Source organism: Zosterops lateralis (genome assembly GCF_965231275.1).
Source record: "Zosterops lateralis genome assembly, chromosome: 1".
In the NCBI taxonomy this organism is placed as follows: domain Eukaryota; kingdom Metazoa; phylum Chordata; class Aves; order Passeriformes; family Zosteropidae; genus Zosterops; species Zosterops lateralis.
Genome location: NC_139762.1, coordinates 93096996 through 93122169, shown reverse-complemented (window position 1 = coordinate 93122169; position 25174 = coordinate 93096996). Strand labels below are relative to the sequence as shown.

Genomic DNA, 25174 nt, shown 5'->3' with positions numbered 1-25174 from the left:
GTGTTTTATTTAAGTGCTTTTGAAAGCCACATTATTTTTCTCCTTGTTCTGGTAAACATTTCACTATTAGCAGTCACTTAAAACTGATTACCCAAACTTTATTTTAAATATATGTGACCCCAGCTTCTGCTTCCCATCTAATCAATAAACTAGTAGGCTCCCAGTAATTAACTTCTTCTAGTAACTAGATTTTCAGTACTTCACAAAGTGCTGTGTAAAATTAAATAACATCTTTTCTTCTTTGAGCCAAGAATTTCATTTTTTTATTTCATATTTTTATTTTCCAGTGTGCATTTGCCTTTTTTGTATTTACATCATGTTGTTCAGCCATGGTCCAGCCTAGAATCCACTGTGATCCTGAGATCCCTTTTTACGGCACCTCCGCCTCGCCTGTTGTTCCTCACTTGATGGCGGCATTGATGTTCAGTTTTTCTCAGATCCTTTTGATATCTAAGCTTGTGCTAGAATGTGTTGACAAAAACAGTGTCTTTAAATTTATTGAGCATCGTATTTATTCCACTATTACAGTAACTAATGAAATTACTGAGAAGGACATCTCTGAACTAAAACTTTTTGGAGTTATCCCATTCAATACATGAGTTGGTTTTGACTTTGAACCATTGTTAACCTTGACAACCATATTCAGAAAGAATATGGATATTTTAATTTCATTTACACAGCTGTGATACATCGGTTTTTCCAGTTACCACAGTGATATTAGAGAGTTATTACCAGTACTGAAAGAAGATAACACATTTCTGAGTCTTCAAATCTAATGTCTTTACTTTGTTTAGTTTGTTGAATTAAAGACACTTAGGAGAAGTTAGGGCTTCTCTTTTTTTTAATAATAATAATAATAAAGCACTTCAGCTACTGTGTACAGAAATCCCCACTAATTAATTTAAAAAATAATCTCTAGATGTGGTTTAAAGAAATACAGATGCATCATTTAGTCTTCATTCTCCTCCTGCAGGATTTCAGTCAGGAAACCATTCAGGCAAACAGATTTCATTACTGAAATAGATGGAAACATCAGCTTGTGTAAAAGCTTCGAGCACAGGAACAGAAAAGCAAGATCGGTTTTTCTTTGTCAATCTTTTTTTCCGCAGCTCTATTTCTGCTTTGTCACTTTTCCCCATCGTTTGTCTGTGCAGCTTCGCGGGCTCCCTCTGGTGGGTACCGGCCACACAATAAAACCCACCAGACTGATTTCATTAGCATTTCTTCCTCCAATAATATTTAAGAAACCATCAGTTAATTAAGGTATAAAGCTTCGCGTAGACTAAGTGTTTAACCCAGATCATAATATGCTTCCTAAGATAGAAAATATTTGAAAAATCTACAGTGATTCCTTTTTCTTCCCCCTCATTTTCTTTTGGGGTTTGAAAGTGAGAAATAGAAGATGCAACTAACCAGTAGATCAATATCCCTTAAAACCCATGCTAATAATCCAAATAAAACACTTAATTAAAAAATTTCAGGTAAGTGGCTTTTAGTATCTCTCTTTACTCAGGCAAAATTCTCCAATAATCTGGATGTGTCACACTTTCTCTTAGCTGGCAGTCTTTTCTCCTAGGTCAGGTGTGGATGTGAATTTTCTCTTGATCCTCAGGATATTGCAAACTAACATGGGAGAATTTCTAGATCAAGTTCCAGTAGATATGGCCCTCTTTTGAGCAGATATCCTGCCAATTATAGCATTAATACAGATTTCTAAAAATATTTCCATAATCAATATAATGAAAAGTCTCCTCTAAAGGCTCGAGAAAAAGAAGCCGAGTTTTGTTGGTTTTTCTTTTAATTAGAGTAAGAATATTAATAATTTTATATGGTAATTCTCTGTATTAAGCCAGAATGATTTGAAATTGGAAGAAACACAAGAAAGTTTGCACGAGGCAGCCCCAGATCACAGGTCATATTGTTGACAAGCCTATTTTATGTGGACTGTCTTTGCAGATTAGGACTTCTAACAATTATTGCATTTTCAGAACTTCCTATCATTTAAGTACCTGTATTTCATGTCCAAGAAACAGCCTAGTACAGAAAAAGAGTGATAAATACATATTTCTATGATCATGTCTTCAACACTAAGAAGCTACCTACTCCTCAATGTATCCAGAAAAAAATGGTGTCAGGTAAATTTTGACTGTGGAACAAACCTGTGGAACAGCTTTAGGTGGCTCAACACATCACTGCTAATGATGCACCCCTGTCCAAGAATAAGATCTGCTGGTGTACAGTCTCCCTTCCTGAAGTTTCTGATGGTCACAGTTGTGTGTACGGGTTTTACCAAGAGAAACTTACGGATGTATTTTGTCTGATGTAACGACTGTATTGAATGCCTTGACTGAATTTCAGCTTCATTTTAAGTCCTTGCCAATAGTACATTGTTCTCTACTTTGCATAAATATAACCAAACTGTTGAAGAAAATACGTAATTTATTACACAATTCTTGACATGAAAGCTTTCCATTTTAGTGATGACTAATAAATAAAAAAATAAGCTATTTATATATCTTATATATACTTATAAGTATACTTATATACTTATAAACACTATTTATGTGCAAGTGGCCATGAGTTAGTTCGATACTGGTTGATTCAAGTTTGTCTCATTAGGTTTTCTACAGTGTTTTAATGAACATTTGCTGGTTTCTTTTCTGTAATCTAATGTAGCAAAAATTTCAAGCATTGAAATTTTCCTTCAGAATTTTTACAAGGAAATGTGTACCATAAGATCCTAGTGAAGAATTGCCCTAAGACAATTTAAACACAAACCCATTCTCTTCAATCATTACTATGTAATATTGTCCCTCTCTTTGACATATACATTTTCCTATGGTGTTGCAAAGAAATTGTGTAATTGCAAACATCTTGCTCTTAGAAAAGATCACAGTATAAAATAATAGGAAGAAAAGCAGCAAGCTCATGGAACAAAATCCCAGAAGTACTTCAATTTCATTAAATTAAATTTGGATAAGCTCTGCTCAGGATTTAACTACTCTGGGCTCTCTGCATCTCAGAAGAAATGTTTTATCTCAGAAGAAATGTTTTATCTCTTGATTATTTTTCCTATATAGAAAAAAATCTGAGGAGCTAATACTATCTCCAGGAAACAATTGATAGATACAACTGATGGAGAGTGGTCTTGACATAATATTTTTTTAGGGTAAGAATAGCAAAAGATCATATTCATGAATAAAGTCATTTTTTCACAACTGAAACAGTTTATTGAAAATTCTCAGATAGATAAAATGAGCTAACGATTTGCTCATGATGTCTCTTTTGAATATTTTTATTTTAAAAGTCTTTAATAGAAGTGTATAAAAAATCTGACAAATATGAATAAAGTAATTGAAAAGTGGTTTTATTCCTTTGTTTCTGGGGCCATACTTTTTCCTTTCAGTGTTTCAGTTTTTCCTTACAAAAATTAAATCAAACACAGGCCATCAAAACAAAACTAAAAAGCTTGCATTTTAATTTATGTTGCCATATTAAATTCTTAAATGACTATGTGAATATAGGCTGAGAATTTCTTTAGTAAATCAGTTTTTATAGAATGTCAAAGCCCGATGGAAAATTGATAAAACTGACAAGGTTCAAGATGAGCCAAATTTCGTCGCTGAGATTTCAAACTCAGTGAGCCTAAGAGTTCACTCTAACCTAATTTTTTTTTTAAATAGAAACAGATTCACAATGTTATGCCAATTCTATAGTCTACTAAATTGATGCTGTGGTTGATTTATTTCTGGACAACTACTTGTGGGATATCAGTGGAAGATGAACATAATTAGAACTCAAAAAAATTACTTTTCATTAAAAAAATAGTAGTTTCAAAGGGTGGTTTCTGGAGTTATTTTAAAAGGGCAAAAAAGAAAAGATATAGCAATAATCTGACCACAATAAAATGAGTTAGCATGTTTTCTTTTTCACACCATATCCAAACTAAAACTAAAAATCAATTTCTTAAAAATATCCAAGAAAATACAGGAATCAGTTATCTTCTGACACTCAGGTTGCCTCTATATTAACTATGAAACCACCCTGTTTGCATGTTGATTTACACAGGATACTCCAGGATTCCTTGGGGTGAAACATCTCAAAAATAATGTCATGAGGGCATTTGATGACCAAAAGCAAACACAGCTTCTTGTGCTGAGCTGTTGACATAAAGGACTGGGCTGCACACAGGACTGACAAGAAAAGTTGGCTGTGTAAAGGCACAAATATGGATGCTCTGCTATACCGAGCCTACTTGCAATGCTTCTTCAGGATAGTTTATATGATTCTCTAGATTCACTAAAAATTATCATTGTACACCAAGGCACGTTGCTATTTTCCTTCCAGGAGGAAAAGCTAAGGAATCTTTGTATATTGGATGAAATTTTTACCTCAAGTTCCTCCACCAGTAGGCACATGTGAATCTGAACTGTCTCCAGCAAGGGCTGCTTGTGTCCAAATACTGAAAAGTGTCTGCAAAAGTGGAGAGAGTACACAATTTTCCATATTCACAGATAAGAGAGGAGTACACTTAAATTGCTGCACTAGGAGTGTGTAAGTAAACAATAACAGAGATTTCTGGTTGTAAATGATAGCTGAGCACTAGGAGTGTCTACAAAGGTGGTGAGGTTTCCATCAGTGCTGTTTAAGGATAAATAGGTATTTATGAAGACTGGTTACACATAATCAACTGCTCTTCTTTCTGATTTCTATTTGCCTTCAGAGATGCAGGGCAGACAGATTAGGAACTCCTCCAGTAGAACCCTCTTCCATGGAGCTCTGCATATGCCCAGTGAGCCTTGAGAGACGAGGGAAGGGAAGATAACTACATCTATAATTTTAGTGAACTTCAAATAAACTCTGAGTAATAACATCTCCCATGAAATGTCAGAAAAATGAAAAATAGGATCAGTTTAATGATCTATACTCTGAATGAAGCCATCTCCCAGAGCAAATTAAAACACTGCACAACTGAGCCTGAATCCATAAGCCTCAAATCAGGCAGTTACTAAAACCAATAAAGAAGAAAATTCTGGCTCAAACCAACCTTAGGCTACCTCCATCCACTGCGATAAAATGTTCCAGTAACTACCTGAAAGTAAAACTGGTCTCTGCTCTGTCAGAAAATAATTGCAAGAGCTGGGGAAAAGACTCACTAAAAACCCAAAGAGATGGCAGCAGTGCTGAAATTGGTTTCTGCAAGAACTGAAGTTGAGACCTATGGCAACTATGGCAACTATGGAATGAATTTGCTGTGCTGGATTTGTCATTTTGCTCTCTATAGCCTAATTCCCTCTCCTTGAATTCTGGTGCAGCCAAAGTCCTAACAGTAGTAAAGTGATGTGCAGCATACAAACTTGTAAAAGAAAGTAATTCTTCTAGTCATCCCCAGAACTTTGTAACTAGAATTAACTTTGTCAGGTTATTTAACTAGAAGATAGAAGACACATTTTGTAAACCAGACAGGATCTGATAGTAATTCTAATAGTAGTTCTAATGAGGACTATTAAATCTGCATTAGGTTTTTTGTTTCCTGACTCACAATTTGTATGATGACAGTCTGACATACAAAATTAAAAGAAATGGTGAACTAGCAGGTTTTGTCTGTGAAAATCCTGGGGTTTTTTACTACATCTTTGTATGGCCTTTGCACAGATATAGAGGTATATTTAATTTTTCTACACAGTATAAATTTCTGCTTACATAGGTATCCATTTTTTTTACAAAAAGTCAATATTTCAAGAAAAATCAAAGTTACAATTTACACACTCTTCTAGACATGATGCCTCCAGGAAAACAGCAATCCACTCACATTTTTTTCCTTAATAGGAAAAATTATCTGTATTTGGAGCCATCTCCATGTTCTTTGGCAATGTGTATACATCAGATTTTGCTTCTCTTGAATGAGGAAGACTGGTGTCAAGTCAAGTCCAGGGTGCTGCTGACACACAAGCCCTTTCTGAGCACTGTGGAGAGCCTGAAGGAGCCAAGGTTGCTGCTACTGCTGCTGCCAGGATGGAGGAGAGTGTGGAGGCAGCAGCAGTAACTTCTGGGAAAGATGTCCATAGGTGCCCACTGCCCACCTGTTTTCTCCCTTTGCCCAAAGAAATGCCCTAGTAACCAAGGTCTGCAGGGCTGGACACTGAAGTCCTGGCCTTTTCCCTTACATCAGATGTTTGCTGCCTGTGCCTGGAGCTGAACCCAGACAAAGCAACCTGCAAACTCCTGGTTGCTTTGGCAGCAGCACACCCCTGCTTCAGCTGGAATCGCACTTTCCAAATTCTTTCTACTGTTACCTCTTTAAGCCTTGATAATTTTGATGTTTGCCAACATCATGGCTAAGGTAATTTCCTGAGCCCATATTTCTGTCTTTCCTATATAGAAACATGATGCTCATTTCACAGAACCTTTCTTAAGCCCTATGCCCTCACTCCAGTCAGTTGTACATTTTACGAAGCAGTTTGAGGGTAGGATAATTGCCCATTTAAAAGACTTCTGCAGCCGCTGTGCCCATGACCTGGATACCTGCTGCATTCTCCTGGGTTTAGTAAGACCCAATCTATTGTGCTATAATACACTTGATTCTGTTTTAGACAAAACACAGCTGTGTTTTTATGCACAGGCAAGTTGCTTCTGCAGCCGGCATTAAAAAGCATCCCATGGGGTAATTGTCACGAATCAAGGAAAATGAAACAAGCAACTCTATTCAGCAACTATAAAGCAAGTTCATGTTGTTAGACCATGGTGTTTAGCTTTTGGCATTTTTTACAGAGAAAATTTCTGGCCCTTGAATAAAGTATGGATGCATGTTTCTTTGTACAATTTTTAAGCCTAAAACATATTACTTTAAAGCACTAAATAGTAATACAAAGTGCAAATGGGATTTTGGAAACTGAGCTTCAAAATGACTTTTGATTGCCTGAATTTTAAGGCTTTTTTAGAACTGATTTTTAAGAACTGGAATAGAGAACTAGGAGGAAAAAATAATCAGCACAGACTCAGGGATGGAATGACAATGGCTCTCAAAAGTATATGGGCAGATGTTTACTTCTTTTTAAATGTCAGCAAGAAGCAATAAACTTCAATTTATTGGTGACACATCTCCACTATGGAAATCTGAATGTAGTGACAGCTGTGACCGGGGGGTTACATTATTCCCAAGAATATAGATAGAAAAGGAGTTAATGCTTATAGATACTTGACTTTTACATACTAGTAACTTTATAAGAGGGTGAATCAAATGTTGGTTATGAATCATGGACTCTTTTATTTGACTTTTGAATTTACTTAAAGTTCACATCCGCCTTTAAAATTTCTTCTCCGGGAACTTGTCACTAAGCAAAATAATGGGGTACGATTGATGTGACTGTTGCATCTGATCTTGTTTCAAAAATAAATTAAAAGAGTCAGTCTTCAAAATAAACCTGTTTTCAGTCTTGTGTTTTATAAACAAAACATGCCCAAACTGAAGAATATTTTTTGCAGCAAAGGAAAGTGGTCAGTCAGCTAAGGGCTGAACTGTCAAAAGATTTCTAAAGGTTAAGGTTACTCAAATTCTTTAGCATAAATACACTTTCAGTGGTTTCTCTTTATTGACACTGGAGTGCGGTTGAGAGCCTTGAACCTCAACTCCAGCTCCAACTTCTCTGTGGAAAAAAAGCCTGAAAACACTCCCTAAAGGACCCAAAAGAACTTATACAAGACTTTACTAAGTCTTACAACTTCTCTGAAGAAGTTGTGTATCTTATTATTTTATTCTTGTGGGATGATGAAATGCATGAAGACATCTAAGTATGTATTTGTATAATCAGATACCGATTTTTGCACCTCAGTTATTCAATGTAACCAAAAGTAGGACAGTAGCTAAAAACTGCATTGTTTATTGTTTCTGAGGTGCCAATTAAATGTTCATTTTAAAACATTGCTTTTGCATTTTGCATTTTACTGACATTATATTGACTATATGTTTATTATACCAATATACATGCATTAAATAGGAACAAAGAGCTTAGTAGTAATTAATATTTTAAATCAATGCATTGGAATCCTCATTCTTGATATAAAATTGCACCAGTGTAAGTCAAATATTTTTATTATTGGAACAACATAAAAATAACATAAACAATGATTGGAGTGAGCAAAAAGAAGGATATCCTTGTATATTTTTACAGTAATATCTTCTGGATTAACCCATGAGGAGTAAATATGAAGGCATAGACTTAGCAGGGTACATAGGTTCCCATTCCTTTTTATACATATTTGCTATTTTCTCCATTGATTGCTAAGGAAAATCATGGAGCCAAGCAAATTTTTGGAGGTGAGTTATCTGGTACAGATAATTATGGATTCTAGTCACAGACAGAAGAACACTGCATGCAGTTTCTTGCACTTTCATAAGTTCCTAGGCTATTTTAGTTTTAGTAGATCTTTTCATGTCAAAAAGTGTTCAGGAAAACAATAGCATAAATTCAATAAAACTAGATTCAAGGAAATATGTGAGTCACATACTTAAGAGATCTCTTTTGCAAAGACGCAAAATTTATTTTCTTAAGTGCAATACAATATTTTCACTGCTTTTTTTTCTCTTAGTTTTTCAACTACTTTCTGTATTTAACTATATATTTATTTGTACTGAATTCATAACAACTTTTCCATCTCAACTTTCTTTTGCATTAAAATTTTACTCCATCTAGATAAGAAGAACAGTGATTTAACATGTCAATACCTGTTTGGTTACAACAATCTTAACAGTAATCATGAGTGTTGTCAGTGTGGGAACTTCCCTTCATTTCTGTAAAAGCTGATGCCTGAAAGCCTGAGAGAAAAGCTAGAATATAGTCATATTCTTGGAGGTTTTGTCCCCTAATGCTCAGGGTAGTCTTATAGGAACTGTATACTTCACAACAGATATGTAGCAGAAAAGCAAACCTTGAACCACTAAATTGTCAATTAAGTATCCAAAGGACACCAATAGTCAACTCTTCTATCCAAATCATTAATGTGATTTTCAGGTTGATTCCTGCTAAAATTGATTTTGTTTCTATACTTTTCCTGCTTACTTTTCTATTAAGTGCAATATCCTTTGTTCTAACCTTTCAGGCTATTCTGTACAAAAGATATTTTGCAAGAAAACAGAAGTGTGAGTGGTGAGGACCAGCAGCACATCAGATGGAGGATTGCATTAGCTTCATCAAAACCAGGGCTGCACTCCAGACATCCTGGAAAATGAGTGGTGTCTGGCAACATGACATGATTCAAAAGCAAACCATCAGTCATATGCAAAACGTTTCTTGTACCTCCTTCACCACATGAAGGAATTCACAGGCAACTACAGGCATCAGCAACACTAGGAAAACCTATAGACTTCTGTTCATTTTCACAATATACTCAGAGAGTGTGTGATATCTGATATATCCTAGAAATTTTTAAGTGTTCTTTCTCACATCCCTTGTAGAAGTAGAGACTAGTAGATTTGCATGGTAATCAAACATGTCAACAAAATGATAAAGACTGCACATTACAAATAATAACTCAAGCCTTTGAGGAATCCCTGCTAGTTTATTTTTGCTTGATATATTTATAAATTCTTAAATGAGTTACAGCAGACGTAGAAACCAGCTCAATCCAAATAAAAGTTTCTTAGATCTATATAAACTGAATTGTGCTCTCCCATGTGTTCCTTTGGATGTAATGGAGCAGACCATAAATTACTTTAATTAAAATCTCGATCTGCAGAAGTGGATGGCTTTGCAGTCAGCTGATGTGCAGCTGCTGAGACGCTTCAATAATAAGTAGCAAAAAGAAAGGTAGAAAAAAACCCGGTCAAACTGCAGACTGAAAATAATGTAAACAAAAGCTCGCTGCCTCCAACAGCACATCTGGGCACTTCTGGCGGTCACTGCTGCTGCCACTGGGAATTCGGAAACAAAGGGACAAAACCCCTCAGGCACATCCATACCATGCACAACGTATGTGTGCCGGTGAGAACATTCTCATGAGCTCATGTGCTGGGGGAAGTTTTATGTTTCTCCCCGTTCCGAAAGGACTTTCCTGCCTTTCCAGGAGCTCCTGTTCCGGCCCCGTGTGGCGCTGCCCGGCCCCAAGGAGCCCTCGGGCACGGATATTCCTTTATTCCTTGCCTCGGCGGGGCTCTCCAGCGCCGTGATTTGGCACTGAAAAGCGCCTAGACTTCCTAGTCCATTTACTTTGCTTTGCTGTGTTGCTTGGTTTGGTTTGGGGTGTTTTTAAGGTGGTTTTTTTGTTTGTTTGTTTGTTTTGTTGTTTTTTGATTTTTTATTTTTTTTTTAATAGTAAGGCGTGACAATGTCTGCCGCCTTTTGTCCTGTGAGACCTGAGCGATTAATGGAGCGGCGAGAGGAGCGGGCAGGGGCGGTGAGAGGATGAGAGGAGCGGGCAGGGGCGGTGAGAGGATGAGAGGAGCGGGCAGGGGCGGCGAGAGGAGCGGCAGGGGCGGCGCTCGGCCCGGGGTGACTCTCGCTGCCGGCACCTGTTGAGGTGGGTTCAGCAGGCGCCTCATTATTCCTGTCTTTCCCAGCGAGTTCATTTCAGCCCGGCAGGACTGGCCGAGCGCCGCCTGCCCTGCTGAGGGACGGGGCTCCCGGACATCACCGGGAGCGGGGGCGCCCAGCGGAGACAAGTTTTCTGGGATGCCCGCCGGGATCCCGGCTGCCGCGCTGGGAGGGGCGGGGGGAGCACCTGCACGCTGAAGGGAGGGGAGAAAAGGCGGGGGCAAATAAAGAGGGCAGGGAAACCCCTCCTCCCCTTCCTCCGGGGCGCTCAGTCTCCCCGTGCGGCGCGGGAGGCGCGGAGGCTCCGCGGGCGGGGCGCGGCTGCGGAGGGCGGTGGGGCCGCCTCCGCTCCCGGCAGCGCAAACTGCGCCCGGCGCGGCGCCGCCTCCGCCCGTCCCTCCGCGGTGCCGTGGGGCGGCCGCCCCGGGCTCTCCGCCGTGCCGGGAAGCGGCGGCTCCGCGTTCCGCCCGCGGGAACTTTTCCCGGCGCGCAGGGGGAAGGATGGAGGCGGGAGAGCCCGCGGCAGAGGCGCCCCGCAACCTGTCCCGAGCCGCGGCGGGGGCGCCCCGCGGGGAGTTCAACCTGTCCGCGCTGCCGGAGCCCGAGGGGAAGCCCCTCTTCGGCATCGGCATCGAGAACTTCATCACCTTGATCGTCTTCGGTTTAATCTTCACCCTGGGGGTGCTGGGCAACACCCTGGTGATCACGGTGCTGGCCAGGAGCAAGCCGGGTAAGCGCCGGAGCACCACCAACATCTTCATCCTCAACCTGAGCATCGCCGACCTGGCCTATCTGCTCTTCTGCATCCCCTTCCAGTCCACGGTCTACGTGCTCCCCACCTGGGTGCTGGGAGCCTTCATCTGCAAGTTCATCCACTACTTCTTCACCATCTCCATGCTGGTGAGCATCTTCACGCTCTCGGCCATGTCCGTGGACCGCTACGTGGCCATCGTGCACTCCCGGCGCTCCTCGGCCCTGCGCGTTCCCCGCAACGCCATGCTGGGCGTGGGGCTCATCTGGGCGCTCTCCTTTGCCATGGCCTCGCCCGTGGCTCACCACCAGCGCATCTTCCACCGCGAGACCAGCAACCAGACCTTCTGCTGGGAGTTCTGGCCCAACCCGCGCCACAAGAAGGTCTACGTGATTTGCACGTTCGTCTTCGGGTACCTGCTCCCGCTGCTGCTCATCTCCTTCTGCTACGCCAAGGTGGGGAAAATGTAAAAGGATGGGGGGGACACGGTGGTGCAAAAGGTGTCCGTGAGCCCCAGGGCCGTTTCTGGGCTTGTGGAGGGACTTGGCACTGTTGGGAGAAAAAGGAGCAGGGGTGAGTTAGTGCCACAAAGGGAGAGAGCAGGTTTTATAGCTGAGGGGTGTCTGAGGGGGGACAATACACGTTCAGTGTCACAGAGAGGTCAGAACAGGGATTGCATGGGGTGAGTGGGGGGGTGTTCTGGCAATTACTGGAATCTCTCTCTGTCAGATTTCCTTGTTGCAGAATGCTAAGAAGCCCAAGTGCTCTGCTGCTTTCTCTGTCACCATAACTCTTAATTTCTTGCAGTGCTGTGTGAGGAGTTTGACTCAATAAAGTACAACAAAGCAACAAGTTGTGCAGGCTTGATGAAGCATTGTGGTTCTTGAAAATGCACTGTGCACTTGAAAGTGACAAAAATTATGTTTGGTGTTAAGAGTAAAATGTGAATCATGCTGCCTGGTCCCTGTGGTGCCATGTGTTGACCCAGTTGAGGCTGATGAGAGTTACCTCTGACTTCAGCAAAGGCAGGTGGTTCTAGGGAGCAGGGCATGAGAACCCAGGTAGGAAAAAGGAATAATTAAGGGTGCCCAAATATGGGTATTTAAGGACTTTTCTGCTTAAGCAAAGTGTGACATTTTTCTGGAGGAAAAATTGCAGCCTTCAGTGGATGATCCTCTGCTTGCTGCTGAACAGGATCTGGGGCACCAGTTGCTACCTGCTGGGTTAGGCAGAGATCCTGCTCTTTCTGTGCCAGCTGCCTTCAGTTGCTGAATTTCTCCTTAGGCAGTGATTTATGTTTGAGAGGATAGGACTGCTCTTGCAAATAAGGACTGCTTAAGTCAGTTCTTCAACTGGCAAGTTCAATAGATGTACCTGAAGTACTCAATTTGAACAAGTAATTTTATGTTGTGCTCAGTTGTGTGTATATTACATCCACTTAATTGTGATGTGCAAATTGAGGCTATAATGTTGTCCAGCTGTGATGAAACCAAGGCATGTAGAACACAAAGGACAAAAATTCTAAATGGCTTTTCATAGTGGAACAAATCCAACCTGGCAAATGAAGAAGAAACACAAGTTTTCATACATAAACCAAATCCTGCTTTTTGTGAATGAATGCACTGATATTTCATCTACTGTGGTGAATATGACTGAGCTGTAGTGATAGATCATCAGTTTGAAGAAAGTATTACACATTGCAGGGAGAATGTTAAAGAATGTGTGCGCAGGGGGCTTTCAGTTACTAATTCTTCCCTTTTTCAAAGCCATCTTCAGTTCCAGCAAAGTCAAATTATATGAGAGAAGATTAAAAAGAAATCTTTCAAAATTAGCATAGTCCTGAACAGTGTAGACATGAAAAAAGCAAATATGCTTAACCAAAATATATGCATGGAAATAAAACCCGCTCTGTTTTGCAAAACACAAAAGCACCTCTGCAGAAGTAAATTTATCAATATAAGTATTAATATGTAGTTAAAAAAAAACCAAACAAACAAACAAAAAAAAAAACAACACCACAACAAAAAAACCTCCAAGCCACCAAGAGCAACTCAATGCGGAAAAAAATGCCCAGGAACAAGTTAGTAAAATCAAGGCCACTTGAAATTACAATAAAATCATATGCTTAAACTGTTGCCAGGCTAAGGTCTCACCCTGGCTTTGTGATGTGTTTTGAGCCTGTGAGTGTGATCCTGCTTGCCACAGTGTCAGGCTGGAGGAGCTAACCTGAAGGGGTGAATTTTAGAAGCTAGCTAGGAGATAGCTGTTATTGCTATCAGTTTATAAGCTGAAAAGTGCCGTGACTTGTACAGAGCTCTCAAAGGTGTTTGTACCCTGCAGCTGAAGACTCACTCCTGCCCTCTTTAGGAGCCACTGACAAACCTCCAACAGCAATATTTTGGAATGGGGAGAGCCTTCTCTTCTCAGGCTGAGCAACCCCAACTTCCTCAGCCCGTCTTCATAGGAGACATTAATCTCTGCATTAGCTTCTTACAGACTTCACTGGTTTTCATGAACTGTGGATCAGCGAGATAACACAATCTTCTGCTGTGGTAAATTAAGACAAAGAAGCCTCATTTCTCTATTTGAATATATTGCCTTTTCCAGACTCCTTTAAGGCAGTTCTGTTTCTTTCATAAACAAATTGCAATTGAACTTTCAGTTTTGAAAGTCTAATTTTTAGACACTCTAATAGGGAGCCAAGTTTTTTCCCCTCTCACTCACATTTATAGTATATTAGCAGAGATTTGTATTTTTCCCATAGATAACAAAGCTGCTACAATACACAGAAGTGCTAAAGTAGTGCCAGGTATTTGGAAGCAGTGCTTCCCAAAATATTTCATGTGATATATACTCTTCAGGCAGAGATTTCTGAGATCATGCTCTGTCTTGTGTGTACAGCTACCTCTTTTCTCTCTTCCACAAGTAACATTTGTTCAGTTTCAATGCAAATTTTTGATAGAGGAGTGAAAATATCAGAATTAAGGATACTTCCCTAGTTTTGTGAAAACAGCAGACAGTGTAGAAGATGGAGTATCTCCATTATCCTCTCTATTTTAAGGAATCACTTTGCAGTCCACTGTTAAGCACTAGAGAAGCCATAAGGGAAGAGGTCTTACCAACTTACAGAGAAGACACATCTTTTTGGGAACACAGTAAAGAAGTCACAAATCTATAGGAAACCAGCTTTTGTTGCCTCAGAACTGCTCTTGAAAGAAGCTTACTACGACAGAGGGAGGAGCAGTGATTATGTAGTGATCAGCTGAGTCTCAGCACTGCATACTTAGATACCTTGTGTTCTGACTCTTATATTGCTTATCATTTTACTTGCTACATTTTTGTAATACTGACTTTTTGTATGTGTTTCATAACAGTGCTACAACATTTGCTCGCTAATGTGTCCTTAAAGGGTAAAATGATAAATGATTCCCAGTCAGCTTCTAACAGTTAACATCTACCAGAGTTGTGCAATGTTACAACTAATTTTGGGTACCTCAATTTTTCAAGGATTCACTCCTTGAAAGTCAGGCCTATTTCAATCAAACCTTTAGGTTGACACCTCTAATTATTAGTAAACATTTCCTTTTATAGATGTGTAATGTTAAAAGCTTTCATTAAAACAAATATGTCTTGCCTCAAGAATGTTTCCATTGTTATCTATCATTCTGAACATTCTGAATTCATGTCATGTATGATTTACAGACTTGGTTAAAACTAAGCCATAAAAAGTAACAGCCTCAACATAAAATGCAAGCTTATCTGGCTTTGGATATTTTATCCTAAATTTTGCTGAGTAGCAGGGGGAAAACTTTATTAAACTGCACTGAAAGACAAAAATAAAAGGTATGGCACATTAGTCACACATTCTTAATTGAAAAAGGGTAAAGGATCTCTCGTGACACTAGAAGTAGCAGCATTACTTTAAAACATGGATTGCAGGCAATGGCACTTGAATTTCAATCAGGTTCATACTACAAACATGGTTCAGAATGCAATACTTACATTATCTGTGAAACAAGCAGTTCATTCTTACTAGATAGTGACCTTGTGCAGGCTTTCATTCTGCATGATTTTCAGTGGCTGATAATGAGGTGAGATGCCAGACAGCAAACACGTTTTTTTAACAGTGTAGACTTCAAGCTTTCACAATGTTTGATAGACTTATGTGAATAGGCACAGTTAGTTGAAGATATTTTCTTCACTCCTGTATTGGAAAAATCTCTTTCTCAACTTGATTTGGCCTCTCAAGCCATCCTGAATGTAGTTTCTGAAACAAGTGAGGGAAAAGAATAATTTAAAAAAATTAAAAGTGAAAAAAGAAAAAGAAAAGAAAAAAGAAAAGAAAAGGTCTGTAGGCAAAACCATGGGCTTACCAGATGTCATGATGGGTTGTGGTGATATGATCTGGACTAGATTAGATCCTACAAGTCTCCTTACAGTCTCTTACACAACGACATAATTTTCTAACTACAGCACTCCATCCTCATCTCCAGAAAAGAGGGAAGCTGATCTCTGAACAGCAGGTACCTGAAAGCTGGAGTTGAAAATATTGCATCTTATGAGTCCTGGTTGGGACCTATTTTTTAGCAAGCTGAGTATTTCATTCCATGGGTTAAAAATGCACACACAAATATATTAGTGGATATTTTGAAATAATTTCTTAAGATAAATAGCCTGAGACAAATTGAGAGGCACATTGTAGAATTATTGTTCATTCAGACTGTTAGAGGAACAATTGATTATTCATTGGCCCAGAGAAGAGGCAATTTGAACAGGGTATTGGGGACAGTGTCTTTGATTTGCCTTGTAGTGTTTGTGCATAAACATGGCTGTTTTCTAATACTCCGTGGCATTCTGTGTAGGTCTTTGAGAGCTGTTCCACTACTGTTGATAAGTAATTGCATTTTGCCTATTTCTCTTGCTGTTACCTTTCATGCCATCTGGTACAATACTATGAGGAGCCAATATGTTTTCACTGCAAGTACTTATTTTATGACATGTGTGTGTAATCCAAAAGAGGGGAAGCTGAGAAGGTTCATCTGAAGGTTATAATCTAAATTGACAACAAAACCCTCCACCACCACCTCCTAACCTCTTCAAGTATCCAATTTACCTGTTTTGTCTCCTGCATCTTTCTTTGAACAGGAGAGAGATACAAAGCAAAACTTTGGGCGAAAAGTTTCAGAAGAGAAGAAAAATATGTTTGTAACTTTAAAAAATATTTTGCAGTTCTGATCTCTGAGAAGAATTTATTTGACTTTAGTTTTGGCTGTGAGGGAGAATCACAGAACAGTGCAGTCCCTGGGTGGCACGTCGTGGGATTTGCAAAGGCCCAGTAGAAATAGCGCATCACTGAAATTTTGTGAAGGGGGTATGATAGATGAAGCAGCAGTGATGGGACATGAACTTCATTGCATTCCTCCCATGTCCTTTGTTTTAGTTTTATGTTTTTCACTGATGGACTCAGCAATTCAGCTGTACAAGGTGATGGGAGGTGAATAAAAAGTCTGTGAGCCAAACTGTCATCTCTCTGTTCTTCTGATGAGGTTCTGTCCTTTACCTTGGCTCTGCCTCATACTGAAGAAGAAAGAAATGAAGTCAAAATGGGACTTTCTAAGGGAAAGCCCATTTATTTTTCTCGTGTTTATTCTTAGCTCAAATTAGCCCCCAGAAGTGGCCTGGGTAGTGTTTCCAAACAGGAAGTGCACGCAGGGTGAGTCACATGGTAGTGCACAGACAGACACAAATGAACTGCACTTACAATATTAAGTGGTTATAAGTAATTTCTTATTTTTATTGTTGGTGGTGGTTCTCTGGTAGCTAAGAGTAGATCCCTAAAAAACGAAGTCTGCTGATGTGCTCTGGATATTCGCAAATACCATCTTACTTCTTTTAATTTAATATGTATGTCCATAAAACTCAAATGCCAGGGTGGGATCAAGTCTCTAGATCATCTTGACTGATGTCTGTCCTGATAGTGGTTAGCTGTCACCCCAGAGAACACAGAGAAAATGTACCCAGATGATATGAAAGAATCTGAATTTGGACCCTTTTCCCCACCTTGAGATCTCTATGCATCTTTTATCCAAAACCTTACGTGTAAATGAATATGTTAAAATTTGGACCCTGCTCTTGGACGATGAGCCTTTTTGTGACATATTGTTAAAATTTTCTTGTGAAACACACATGATGAGTATCATCACATTGTTGTTAAAGGTCATGCCTCATGTGTCATGCCTAATGTGTCATGCCTCATTTTAGTAGAAATTATTTTTGAAAGCCTAAGCTTCTTTCAAAGATCAAACAGTGCCAACATCTTGATTATATTAATCAAGCATCCCTGTGAAGGAAACAAATTATACAGGTGACTCAGAAAAGCTCTGACTCAAAACATATACTTTTCTTATGTTACACACACTAAAGGTCATTCTAAACCATCAGTCTGACTTTTTATGGAGAAGAGAGATTGTTAATTCTATGTACAAGATACGTTTCCATCTGTTTCCTTGTTAACTTGTGATATGCATTTGTTAAGTATTATATCTGAATATTTTTATAAGAATTCAGTTGTGGTCTGCTTCGTATTTGTTGGTTCACACGACTCCCATATGAAATTCTTTTGGTTTTCCTACTGTGCATGTTTGAAATGTAACCTACTTCAGTCATGTTTGTTAGTGAATCATGCCATACTGGGGAGCACAAGAATACTCAAAGATACACAGGTTGGAATTTTGTTTGAATAGAAATTAGGGAAACATGATAAAGATATGCAAATTAATCTTTTCAGGTTCTTAATCATCTGCATAAGAAGTTGAGAAACATGTCAAAAAAGTCAGAAGCATCCAAGAAAAAGGTATGTTGCATTCACTACTAATACTCATTTGAGTGTATTTTAGTTTTACGGCTAAGCTAATTTGGTACTTGTTGCTAAAGATGTAACAGAGAGAACAAATTAAAATTAAGTATTTGATTAAATATTTGGTGTCCCTCTGAATTTAGCAGATTGGAATCTTTTCTAATCCAAGTTTTCAATCACATTGCATCAAGCCATTACCCAAGATCCTCATATTTGGAACTTCAGAGCATCTGAAATGTAGGCATAGGGAGACAACCTGTCATTTGTGTTAAATTTTATTCTCTTTTTTTTTCTCACAGGCATTTTCCCCTGACTTGTAAATCATGGGATTTTAATTTTTTTTTTTAACCAGCTGATTTTGTAATGTTACAGTGAATAATTCCTAGGTTGCATGAAGAACCTTTAAATTGAAATTTATTGTACTTCCCAATAGGAGTCTAGTAAGAGACTTCTAATGATTCTCCAAATCTTCTATTGATTTTCCACATAATGTTTTCTTCTCTTACTTTCAAGACATAAGTTATGTACTGGATACAAATAGAATCATGAAAGGTCTTTAAAGAAGAATATAAGCTTCAAGATTTAGAACAGCATCTGAATGATGCATTTAATCAGAGAATTTGTCAGTTAATATAATGTGATTGTGGTTTTTGAGCAGATTTGACCACAGTGATCATTTGACTAACTTCTCATTTTATGGATGTGGAGGAAAAACCCCTTAAGCTATAGCTCTTCATTTAATCTGATCACTAGTTTCATATGGGAGAGAGTGCCTGCAGTGTTAATGAGATTTACATGGACTCAACAGGGAATAATTACTCTCTTATTTATGCATTCTTTATTTTTTTCAAAAGTATCCTACTCAATAGATTTTGATTCTTAGAATTAAAAGCATTATGGCCCTCACTCAGTAAAATACTTAACCTATATACTTTTGCATTTAATGTTGCCAAGACCAAAGGTATAGTTTTCAAAGACATTTTGTACATTGCCATCTCTCATCTAAATTATTCTCAAACTGGAAATACATCTGCATTTCCTCCAACCACTAACTCTCAAAAAATTGCAGATCTAGGACTAGGACTTAACTTTCATAGCTTCAGGATAAAGCATTATAGAGATGATCAAGACTGCTTGAATGTATCAGGGTTGAGTAGCCAAAGAGGAAAAAAAAACCAAAAAGCAGTCCAGAACTTTTTTTGCCTTAGAAAATGAGTTTCTAAACCTAAGGCCTAACTCATGTTTTTCAAAGCAACCCTGTCTTCATTAGTGTGTTAGTGCTCCCTCTGGTTACCATATCTTTCTTCTTTTTCTTCTACTGTTTTGTGAAGAATGTATTTCAGGCGTAATTATACATTTTTAGCTTTATTCAAACATTTATGAACATTCTAGTAGGAGAATCTTAAAATAAATTTGCTGCAATTGTGGAAAAAATAATGAAAAATATTAATGTGCCTAAATTCTATTTTTCATGCTTTTTGGTCACAAAGCATCAATATTAACATCACAGACTTCAAGTGGGTTTTATTTGCCAGAAAGAAACCTTAAGCAAGCTCCCAGTAGGTAAAAAAGAGTTTGAGTGATACCTTGCTTGCAAGACAAAGTGATGATTTTGGAAAAATAAGCCCTGAAGTTAGGCTTAGGAGGAACAATGGGATAAAGCACATGTTGTGAGGTTTCCTAATACAAAATTCCTTCTTCTGCAGATATGAAATACCTTAAGTAAAAGTTACAAGAGAGTTACAAGTGACACATTGTCATCCTCTGCTTTCAGGTGCATCGATAGCCTATTGAAAGTCAATGATTTTCCTGGTTAATTTTTCTTAGAATTTGGAACAAACTGAAGTAGTATGCCTCTTTTGAAGTAATACTGCCTGTGGAATCCTGAAAATTTGTTTTCACTTGTATTATTTATCAATTGAATGCATCAATCAGAGAATAAATTGCTCTTAATTGATGCAGTCTGTGGGGCAGTATTTATCACTCTGTGGCCACTGGGTTAGTCTGGGATGTGAAGAAGTTGTCTGAAAAATTATGTTATAAAGTGTTATGATAGTAATTATAATGGCTCATGACATAATATGCTTTGGAATTATTATTAGACTTTTATGTGGAGACTAATTGAAAGAAGTACTTGGTAGAGGAATAGATATTAATTAGTTAGGCCACTGCAAAGCACTAACTGCTGTTTGTGAAGTAGGTGAAAGCTAAAGAAAATATTGACAGTCAGATTCCACCGTGCCCAGACAGAGCTCCTTCAGCACCCGAGGGGTCCCTACCAACTGATTCTGGAGCTCAGAATGGATCTAATGAAATTGATGGTCCTCTCATAGTGGAAGGGCAGTGTGGGAGCAGCACTGAGGATATTTTTTGTTCCATTTTTAATTTAGTGTTTGGTAGTGACCTTTAATTTCCAGATTGGTTTTGATAATGTGAAATCACCAGAAATTTCAAGCCCTTACTTTTTTTTTTTTTTTTTTTCACTAATTGAATCCTAGAATGTTGTTTGTTGTATGACTCTCCCTGTGGAAAATCTGTGTTTAAAGGAGATACTTTCAAAAAGCTTAATTTAGTAAGCATTTGAGCAAGCTCTTCCACCAGCTGTCTTCATGTATAATAAATCTCTCTTGAAATTTTCATCAGAAATTCTTACACAGTGTACTAAAATATTAGTAATCATTAGATTACTAATTTAGTAATCTTTAGTAATCTAAATATTACTAAATATTACTAACTAAAACTAAATATTACTATATTATATATTAAATATTACTAAATAAAGATAAATATTACTAAATAAAACTAAATATTACTAAAATATTAGGAATCATTAGATCTGGATGAGATTTCCTAAAGACCCCTGTTGTCATTATCTTACAACACCCTCAGGTCCACTTCAGAAAAGGCTAAGCTTTTGTGTAGGGAGTTAGGAACATCATTCTTTACCTTTGAGGAAAGTTGTGCATTTGCTGTTTACTATGACATTTTCCAAGGCTGAAGTTTTCCTTGTGGTGGTCCACTATGCAAAATAAAGCCATATAAGGAATGAGGTGGAATCAGTAACAAATACTGCAGTGTGTTCCCTCTCAGTGTACTTTTTGTTGTGGGGTTGTTGTTTTTTTTCCCTCTAAATAGTAGGTTTGAAGTAGGTTTAAAGCTGATTCTTTGAGTGCTCATCAGACATATGTGTTTTCCTTTCCTTGTCTCAGACAGCACAGACTGTGTTGGTGGTGGTGGTGGTTTTTGGCATCTCCTGGCTGCCTCATCATGTGATCCATCTCTGGGCTGAATTTGGAGTTTTCCCACTGACTCAAGCCTCCTTTCTCTTCAGGGTAACTGCACACTGCCTGGCTTACAGCAATTCTTCTGTGAACCCAATCATATATGCATTTCTATCTGAAAATTTTAGGAAGGCCTACAAACAAGTCTTCAAATGCCAGATTGGTAATGAGTCGCTTCTGAATGATGCTAAGGAAAATAAAAGCCGGATAGATACACCACCCTCTACCAATTGTACCCACGTGTGAATGTTGGCTCTTCCTTTATGTAAGCTAAACACCAAGAAAAAAAAGCACAATGAGGTTTATCCTGGGTTTATCTCGGTAAAGCTAATTGCTATTTAATGTACTGAAGTTGCATTTGTAACCAAAGTTTGTGAAACTCATATGGAAGAAACCTGGGCTGATCCTTTGCATCTTACATAGCTGTGTCAAATAAACCTCTTGGACTTGCATAGGTATTTGAGAAAAAAGGTGTTGAGACGATGTGTTGAGATGATTTGTCTGTATTCTTACTCACTAAGTATACAAAGGTACAAGAAGATGTTGATGTGGACAGGTAACATCTTACTCCATGATAGTGAAAAATGGATAAATTTTCTGTCCTACAGATAATAAATACTGGACTACTATGATTTCAAAGAGGAAAGCTTTTGTTCTCTCTTCAGATTGTTTTGACAATGCTTTTTTTCTTTTTAAACATGGGCTCTGATTTGGAATTGGAATAAGTTGTGTACAGTACAATACTTGAGGCAATTGCTTTAGAGAAGAAATGCTATTTCTATCTCTTTAGCTGTTTTTAATGTGTCTTACTGAGCAAGGGCGGATTGGTTTTCCACTTCATATGGCTGCCTAACTGTATACACAGAAATTCTGTGTACATGATATAGGTTTTTTTAATGGTCTGTATGTAATTGTAGCAAAATGAGGATTTGTGTCTAACTGAGGGAAGCTTTTCTTCATGTGCTGCACGTGCACCTGTATGTATGTTTCCTTAATTTCATAGGCTTTGAGATGGAGGTACAGTTTTAAATGTGCAATGTATACATATGTTTTAAAATATTACGTTTTGTAAAGAAGCTCCACACAATGCTTAAGGGTTTAAAGGTAGCATTCCCTTAAAAGTTGTAGGTGGAGCTTGATATAATTTAGTTTTAAACTGGAAATATAAAGAAGGTTGCATTTAAATTAATGCAAAATACATAAGGTAAATGGTACAATTCTGAAAATTCTTAAATAAAATTAGTGGTTTCTGCAATTTTATAAATTTACTGAAAATGTCTTTAGGTGGTAAATCACTAAAGAAATTAATGGAAAAACATTTCTTTAAAAACATTCTTTTAGCTGGAGTAAGACATGATTTTACCTTTTTTTATTAATGACCCATAGACTCATAGAGCAAATCAAATTCAAGGAACCTCTGGACATCCTCTCAAGGCAGGGATACCCTCAGAGTTGTATCACTTCTTTGTCTAGGCAAAATCTGAAAGTTTCTAAGGATAGCAATTCAACAATATTTTTAGAGCAACCTGTGCCTCATCACCCTCACTAAAATATTGTTCCTTATCCACAGCTGGGACTTCCCTTGATGTATCTTGTGATCATTGCTTTCCGCCCTTTCACTGTGTACTGAATTCTTCTCTCTGACTGACTAATGTGTAACTTTAAGATGGCCATTGAATTTCCCCTCAACCTTCTCTTCTGAAACCAGGTGCTGCCCTCAGCCTCTCCTCAGATCCCTGGCTGGGTCAGTGGCCTTCCACAGCCCTTCCTCCAGTGTATCCATCTCTCCCATGAACTGAGGTGTTCAGAACTGAGGAGTGTGTTCCAGATGTGGCCTCACAAGCACTGAGCAGAATAATTGCTTCTCTTGACCCATTGGCTGGTTCTTGCTAAATACAACCCAACATTATCATAATTTATGGCTGCAGACTTGTATTTATGTAGTTGCTGCTTTACATGCCCTCAAATCCTTTTCTGCAGATTTGCATTGAGTCCCAGTCCAAGTGTCAGGACTTGGCTGTTGGCATTCTTGATCTTCATGCATTTGATAGCTGTTACTTCCACATTTCCAGCTTACCAAGGGCCCTTTGAAAGGCATGCCTGCTTTCCAGAATAACTACCACTCCCCCAAGTTTGGTATTGTTTGTAAAATTGCTGAGAGAGTCCTGCAACCCTCTCCTGGTCTTTGAAGATGCTAAGTGGTGTTGGCCAGATGCTCTTTCAGACTCCTTTTTCTCCACAGACCTACTTTAGAAAAAATAATAATTCAGAGTGGTGGAATGTCAACTATGAAGAGTTAGTTCACATAAAAATATCTTTGTTTATGTGTCAGTATTGTCTGCTTGGAACCAGTAAAATAATATCAAGGACATGCTATTGCATGCATGGTGTTTGTGTCCATTCTTTCAAATGAAGAGACCATTTAATGATATTTCTAGGAAAAAAATATATATATACACAAATATATATTTTAAAAACCTCTCAGTTAGAAAAGAAAGGTTTATCTATGCAGGAAGCCATTTCCTGGGCTGGGATTTAGGTTTGGAAACAGCCTAGGAAGAAGTTCCTTTGAGTTTTGAGATACTCATGGCCTCAAACACTCAAATTATTAAAACATTATCAAATTTCAGCTGAATTTACAACATTTTAGAAAATTCCACATTTTTGAAAATTGTACTTTTTATTTTGAAAAAATGATATTTTGTGGGGTTTTTTAATAAAAATTGCAATGTAAACATATAAATGTAAAAACAAATATAATAACAAGCTGTGTCTGTTGTCTTGTCTAGAGAAGATTTTTTTTTTTGTCCTTAATTGTAAATTATTCTAAACCTAGATACTTCATAGTAATGGAGCTACATCTGTCTGAAATTTTTAAGATGAGGGAAGGTAGGGACTTCTGTAACTACTTAGCAAGGTCCCACCTCGTTCCTGGTGAATATCAGTAAAACTTCCACCTGACTTTTCAGGGAAGCCTTAAGAAGCAAGTGACACTCTAAGGCTCATTTTCCTGCCTGAAACCTGCCTTTGTTGGTCTGTCTCTAGTGAGGCTTTGTCAAACTCAACTGTGACACGAAGGTTATGAATGTAGAAGCAGTGTTAATGTGTGCTGTGAACTGTGTCCAACCCTTGAGCAGGAGGACACTTGGTCAGGAGGGTGTCCTGCCACAGAAATGGCTGATTTGGGTAGAAAATTGGGAAATGGGTGCCAGGATCCCCTACAACTGAGTATTTGCTGCCAGGTTCTGAGCTTGTTGTTTCTGGTGGAAAGCAAAGCCAAAGTTTCACCTCATTGTCTGGCTTAGTATGCTTTTTTACATATTTTTCTAACCAGAAAGGTTGATTTCAGTGTACTTGAAGCAAAGGCAAGGGCAAAAAAAGATTTCTCTGGCTAGGCTTGAAGAAATAATCTCACTGAATTCCACCCTGCTGTGTGATTCTGAAAATATTACACTGTACAAAACAAAATAGGCTGCAGGAATGTTTACTTAAATTTCTCTCCAACTAAGACCCTGCAGCAGGTTTCTAACCAAGTTTGCATTGCATACATTACATTTTCTGCTTTGCACCACTTTTGCCTTTAAAAGATACAGGAAAAAGGTACATGTCAAGAAATTATTCCACCAGGGTTCTTAGTGCCATGCTTGCCCTGCCTGGTTGTGAGAGTAGGGTGTTTGAGGTATTACACAAAAGATACAGCAGTGCTCTTCTTCCACTAATAAAGACTAAAATACCATTCCAAGATACGTGTGGGCCC

At 38.4% G+C, this 25174-nt stretch overlaps 1 protein-coding gene across 1 annotated transcript; it reads left to right on the top strand.

Annotated features, from left to right (window-relative positions):
* Window positions 1-11030: 11030 nt before the first annotated feature.
* GALR1 (galanin receptor 1) lies at window positions 11031-23810 on the top strand (the record flags this gene model as incomplete). Its single annotated transcript, XM_083856093.1, has 3 exons — window positions 11031-11735; window positions 18068-18133; window positions 21346-23810. The coding sequence occupies 3 exons, from the start codon at window positions 11031-11033 to the stop codon at window positions 21661-21663; spliced, it is 1089 nt and encodes a 362-aa protein (XP_083712219.1). The 3' UTR covers window positions 21664-23810.
* Window positions 23811-25174: the final 1364 nt, after the last annotated feature.